General features: G+C 39.5%; 2 protein-coding genes across 4 annotated transcripts; one reads left to right on the top strand and one right to left on the bottom strand.

The window, feature by feature from the left end:
• Nucleotides 1-213: 213 nt before the first annotated feature.
• On the top strand, nucleotides 214-3,341 carry LOC113752517. Its single transcript, XM_027296633.1, has 2 exons — nucleotides 214-281; nucleotides 835-3,341. The coding sequence occupies exon 2, from the start codon at nucleotides 910-912 to the stop codon at nucleotides 3,052-3,054; it is 2,145 nt and encodes a 714-aa protein (XP_027152434.1). The 5' UTR covers nucleotides 214-281; nucleotides 835-909; the 3' UTR covers nucleotides 3,055-3,341.
• LOC113752526 (probable disease resistance protein At4g19060) lies at nucleotides 3,337-5,897 on the bottom strand. Of its 3 annotated transcripts, none has more exons than XM_027296652.1 (2): nucleotides 4,464-5,897; nucleotides 3,337-3,398 (listed from the first exon to the last, which is right to left on the bottom strand). In XM_027296652.1, the coding sequence occupies exon 1, from the start codon at nucleotides 5,752-5,754 to the stop codon at nucleotides 4,474-4,476; it is 1,281 nt and encodes a 426-aa protein (XP_027152453.1). In that variant the 5' UTR covers nucleotides 5,755-5,897; the 3' UTR covers nucleotides 3,337-3,398; nucleotides 4,464-4,473. The 3 variants fall into 3 exon arrangements, 2 of the variants coding, with proteins under 2 accessions (XP_027152453.1, XP_027152446.1); XR_003464872.1 differs by lacking the exon at nucleotides 3,337-3,398 and adding an exon at nucleotides 3,877-4,185 and having other exon boundaries at nucleotides 4,324-5,897; XM_027296645.1 differs by lacking the exon at nucleotides 3,337-3,398 and adding an exon at nucleotides 3,877-4,185.
• Between the last annotated feature and the right edge of the window lie 350 nt (nucleotides 5,898-6,247).

The raw sequence follows: 6,247 nt of genomic DNA, 5'->3' as shown, positions 1-6,247 counted from the left end.
CAAAAGATACAAATTAATGATTGAAGTAGTTGGTCCCACGAGCAATGCAGGATACCACTCACACCAAAAGATATCGTAAGGTCACAATCAAAACACATTCTAACATTGACAGCAGTGATACCGCAAGATTCCCTACACCCGCGCGCGCACTACCAGAATTTGGTTGGGTTACGGCAACGACCACTTTTTCACTTTTTCAAATCAATGAACAAAGTGAATTTGAAGGCGTACGTCCAAAGAGCAGAACAAGAACAAGAAAGAAGGAAGACAGAGTTGATCAGGTAACTGTGTCCTTTCTCATGTTAATAGTCACTCAACTACACATATTGTTAGCAGTTAACTTTGACTCAGTTTTTAATTATTCAGAAATAATTCATGCAATGCTTTTACTTTCCTTTTTGTTGGTAGTGGTACTTTAGCCAAAAATACCAGGATGCTAGTTCTTGATGATACTACAAACAATAAGAACCATAATTCTCGGAACTTTGTATTAACAAGAATAATACAAAGTTCCAAGTAATCTCGGTACTATTGTTCTTGTTGATAAGTGGTCCAAAATACCACAAGAATATATATAAAGAGCTACACCAAATATTTTTGTTATATTAAGAACATTTTTTGTTGTTTTCTTTTCATCTCCTTGTTTCTTTTTATAAAGATGGGAGCGTTAGTTGGTACAATTGTTCTCCAAAAACTTTATACTTGATTTTTTTTTTATTTTTTTAAAAATTTTTGATGAGGATACAGATGATAGATTACAAAGAATTACAAATCTATCTTTGTGACGTTTTGATATGTTTTTCATGTGGAATTCTGTACTTGCTTCCCGTCCAGTGTCTCTAGGATTGCGGGATTGTTGTTGTGAGAAAAGAAAGGGAAGGGAAGGAGAGGAAAGAAACAAAATAGTATATGGCCTTCCCCATTCCAGACAGGGTGAAGAGGCTGTGGGATGAGTGGAATCTTCGTGCTGCTGTTCTCATCAGTCTCTTCTTTCAAGTGGTATTGATATGCTGTGCAGCATCACGAAAGCGAACAAAAGACAAGATACTGACTGCTGCAATATGGTTAGTTTATCTGCTTGCTGATTGGTTTGCGGCTTTTGCCGTTGGACTCATCTCTAACGGTCAAAGCAATGATTGTCCTGAGAGTTTTAGAGTGAATGAAGGTCTTGCTGCATTTTGGGCTCCATTTTTATTGTTACATCTTGGTGGTCCTGATGACATTACCGCCTTCTCGCTTGAAGACAACGAGTTGTGGATACGGCATCTGCTTGGGCTTGTCATTCAGCTTCTTGCTGTTCTTTATGTCTTTTCACAATCCATTCCTAATGTGCTCTCAGTTCCCACAATGCTCTTGTTTTTTGCTGGAAGTATTAAATATGCTGAGCGAACTCGCGCTCTATATTCAGCTTGCTTGGGTAATTTTAAAGCTTCTATGCTTCCAATGCCAGATGCTGGACCAAACTATGCTCAGCTTATGGAGGAGTACTCATCAAAAGAAGCTGCTGATGTTCCAGTTGAGATTGAAATAGTGAAGGAACATGAGAGTGGCACTCAGATTTCTTCAACACCAGATGAAGAGAATTTGACTACTGAAGAAATCAATGATCTAGATGTTTTGCAGAATGGGTATGAATTATTTTACACTTTCAGGGGGCTGATTGTTGACCATATGTTTAGCTTTCATGAGCGCAATAAGAGCAGAAAATTCTTCTTCCAAAGGTCTGCCGTTGATGCTTTCAGAGTAATGGAGGTGGAGCTCAATTTTATGTATGACACTCTCTACACTAAGATGGCTGTGGTACACTATAATGTAGGCTATCTTTTCCGCTTGATCTGCTCTGTACTTATAGTGCTTTCTTTTGAGCGCTTTGCATCGCATCATAAACTCAAGATCAACCATTTTGATGTTGCTGTTACCTACATATTGCTTTTGGGTGCTGTTGTCTTAGATTTTGTGGCTTTCGTTAAGCTTGTCTTCTCTGACTGGACCATAGTTTTGGTTAAGAATCTGACAGTTAAATCAATGGTACATGCAGTCCTTAAAAAGCTGTCATTCGCCAAAAGGTGGTCTAATAGCATCTCACAACATAACTTGATCAATTTCTGCCTACATCAGCGCTGGAGATGGCTAGATATTGCAGCTGAAACCACTGGACTCAAGGAAGTCCTTGATGAAATGAAATACAAGGAGAACATTATCATTCAGGAAGATTTGAAGATATTCATCTTTAATGAGCTCAAGGTCAAAGCTAGCAAAGCAAAAACCACTAAAGTTGCTAAAGAAGTATACTCCGCTAGAGGTGATTGGGCTCTGTTAGATTACACCAGTCACTACCCATATCCCACCATTTCATCTAGTGTAAGTGAGGAGGTTGAATACGATGAGAGCCTGTTGCTGTGGCATGTTGCCACTGAGCTCTGCTATTCCACGAGCCCTGATGATGCCAATCCTAATCGCAAGTTTTGTAAGCTTATATCTGATTATATGTTGTATCTTTTGGTTATGCGGCCTACTATGATGTCTGCAGTTGCTGGTATTGGACAGATTCGATTTCAGGATACGTGTGAAGAAGCTAAGAAGTTCTTCAGCAGGTGGAAATCAGAAGTAAAATCCCCGGTCTTATCAGCCTTGGATATGTGCTCAAAATTGATCGTCTGCCACACAGCCAGGAATACATCTCCTGAAATAGAATCAAGCTCGGCAAGCCGGCATAAAGATGCATGTGAAAAGTTACTTAATGTAAATACTGTCGTTAAACCCATCGAAGTGAAGGGTGATAGAAGTAAATCACTATTGTTTGATAGCTGCAGGCTTGCAAAGGATTTGAAAAAGTTGAAGGATGACAAGAGGTGGGAAATAATGAGTAAAGTGTGGGTGGAACTGTTGTCTTATGCTGCCAGTCACTGCCGAGTATATGCTCATGCTCAGCAGCTCAGTAAAGGCGGTGAGCTCATAACTTTTGTTTGGATACTGATGGCTCATTTTGGATTAGGAGAACAATTCCGGATTGAGGCTGGACACGCAAGAGCAAAACTGATTATCAGAAAATAGCAGCTACATACCTGGAAAAGCCCAGTGACCATTTCCATCCTTGCTGCTAAAGGAAACAGAGTTCTCCAATCTAGATTGTTTTCTGCACTTTGGTGAGTGTTGTACTTCTGGAAAAGAATGCCCTCATCCATCCGTTTTGAGTTACAATTTCAGACTCACAAGTCATGCTACAGTTCCTCGTACTCGTTGTAAGCACTATTCTAGATACGTCTTATGTCTTCTTTGGCTTTGGCAACCTCAGATTAAGTGAGCACTACGTGAAGCAATTTCATTGTTTTTCATGAGCATTAGGATCTGTGTTCAAATACGTTGCCCGTAGAAGAGATCTGCTTTTCTTTTTCTGTCTGAAGAATGAAATGAACTTCATGACAAAAGAATGACAAGCTAGATGACAAATTATTAAACGTGGAGAAAGAACAGCAGGATGAAGATTATCTCCCCAACCAAATATCTTGTGAAATAGATGACAAGAGTAATTTGCATCCCTCTTGTGAAGCAGTCACCTCAATTTTTCTTTCTCCATTTGTAGCCAAAACTAAGATTCAACATGAAACTTAGAATCTTTCAGGTAACGTCAGTCCTTTTCCTAGCTTCATTTTAGCTGAAGACAGGAAGTAACCTAGAAATGGACTAAAAAGAAGGTTTCTCTGACCTTGAAAAGGAATAAACAAACTATGGAGGCTTCTAAATGGCTTTTAATTCTTCCTTTTCTTCTTCTTTGTCGATTATTCTTTGCATATGTTTTTTAATTTATGTTATTGTCCATTCATTAGAGAGTGCAGAACCAAATACAGGACATGGTAATTGTAATGCTAATGGTACAAAGTCAGATTTTCTTGATCTTTCCAGGCTGGTACGATCAAATTGGCCACATTCGGTCAGGAAAATTAAATCATTACTGTTACGGGGAAAAAAAGGTTTCAGCTAACAACTTCACATAATAAAATGCAGAAATATTGGATGCTAAATGCTGATCTGATACGAAACTTTGGTGATGTTCTCAATTTTTCAAATCAGAGCACTCTACTCGTCATATTCACGTTTTGGCAATGTGAGAAAAACTTCTGATAGATGAGTTTTCTCCATTTTCTTGAATGGGCTGCAAATTGTCACCAAAACTTTTCTGGAATCCTGCGCACAAGTACTCCAGCAGATTCATCATCCAACATCACGAAGTACTAACTAACGAGTGAACACTTTAAAAACCAAGCAAAGACAAAAGACAAAATAAGTTTTCATTGCTTAGAGACAAACATCACAGAAATTTACATTGATGGCTGCATGGAACTTTGAACATCCAATCGAAGATAGACCAGAAGTGAGAACTCAGTTTCATGCATTCCGATTATAACGCATGCAAGCATCTAAGATGAAGTGCCTTCAGAACCACAGAAACAAAGTAGACTTACTATCCAGCCATCAACATGCGTTTTGCTTGTGATGTTTGATTTGTTCTGGAATTATCGTTGCTAAAGTCCTGGCAGCTAAGGGAAGGCCAATGCATTTTTTGCTGATTTCCTCCTTCATTGTTGGAGTGATGTCATTTATGTTAAAATTTCCATCTTCACAGACAACATCAGAAAACAATGACCAGCAGAACTCTTGTCCAAGCAGAGTATCAATTCGAATCAAGTTCTCTGAACCTATTAGTTCTTTAGCAACACCCATTCGCCTAGTAGTGACAATGATTCTCCCACCACTGTCTTTTGGTAAAGCATGAGATATCCGGTCCCCAAATGCGTCGCCTTTTGGCTTCTCAGAACATAAATCTGCATACCAGTCATTGACATGCCAGACTTCATCCAACACAATTAGATACCTCTTGCCCATTAACCGATGGTAAAGCTTCTGAGTGAGCTTGGGAATGTCAACATAGGTAGTCATCATTTCCGAGACATCGCAACCAGCCTGCTCCAGCATTTTCCTCAATATCTTCACTCTCAAGTCCACGCTCACTGGTTCATCATGAAGGGTATCAGATAAAGAAACCCAAATCCTCGGTGAGAACATCCTCCTCACAGGCAAATTATCAAACACCTTCCGTGCAAGAGCCGTTTTCCCAGATCCCCCGACCCCCACTATTCCAATCCCCCTTAAAACACTTCTAGCATCATTTTCACTTCCCTCAACTATAAATTCCTTGATTTTTTCAACAGCTGAATCCAATCCTTTAAACCCACCTGAAATATCCCCTTCATCATCATCATAAGCATTATCTTCATCACCATCATCATCATCATCATCATCTGACGAGGAGGATGAATCTGCACTACCTATCTGCTCTGAATCTAAAACTTCATTCAGCTTCTTGTCCAGTTCATTGGAAACTTCATTGAGCTTCTTGTCTAAATCATCCAACCGTTGGTTCATTTGCCTAATGAACCAAAAATGCTTGAATTTCAAGAGACAATTCTCGGCCGCGACTGCCCCACGATGCTGTTGGGCGAAAACGCGGCACTCTGAGAGTGCAGAGATGAGGTCATAAAGCAACTCCCGGACATCAAAATCCCCAGAAGAAGTAGCACGGGCTATTTTGCTAGTAGTATTGGCATTGAAATACTTGGATTTGATGCGGGTCTCTGCATCTCGAAAGCGAGAGATGCAGGAAACTCTGCTGAGATCTTTTTCTGCTTCTTCAAGAAGGGCAGAGTACTTGTTCAGGAGATAATGGGATACTTCTCCAAATTTCAGGGATCCCATGTTCGGTTTGCAAATCTCACAAGTCAGAAATCAGAATCGCTGAAAACACGAAAGTAGAATAGAATTCAGATGGAAGGAAAATTGACGGGACGAATGCCTCGATGGCAAATGGTAATGGAAATTCACTTCTTCTTTTTTTGGGTTATTGACGTTCTTCTTTTTTACGTGCTTTAGCCAAGAGAATGTTGGGTGATATTACAAAATTTTTCTTTATATTACAAAAAATATTTACGTGCCATTAATGTTGCATTACGTGCCATTATGCTAGATTTTTTTGTTGACCAGGAATTCTGGATTCCTCAGTGATAGTTAGCACTGACTGTGCAGTTCCCTCCAGTCTTTACTTGAAATTGTAAAGGTTTTGTTCATCTATAAAATCACTTATCGTTTCGGAAAAAAAAAAAAATAGGGCCGGTTACAGTTCAGGCTTTTAGCAATGTCAAACTAGACCGGAAATCGGACTTGAACTGGACCGGCAATTTGTCGAATCAAA

This window comes from Coffea eugenioides, chromosome 1 (genome assembly GCF_003713205.1).
Source record: "Coffea eugenioides isolate CCC68of chromosome 1, Ceug_1.0, whole genome shotgun sequence".
NCBI classification, from domain to species: domain Eukaryota; kingdom Viridiplantae; phylum Streptophyta; class Magnoliopsida; order Gentianales; family Rubiaceae; genus Coffea; species Coffea eugenioides.
Note: the sequence above shows the minus strand (reverse complement) of the source record. Positions and strands in the feature narration are given on the sequence as shown.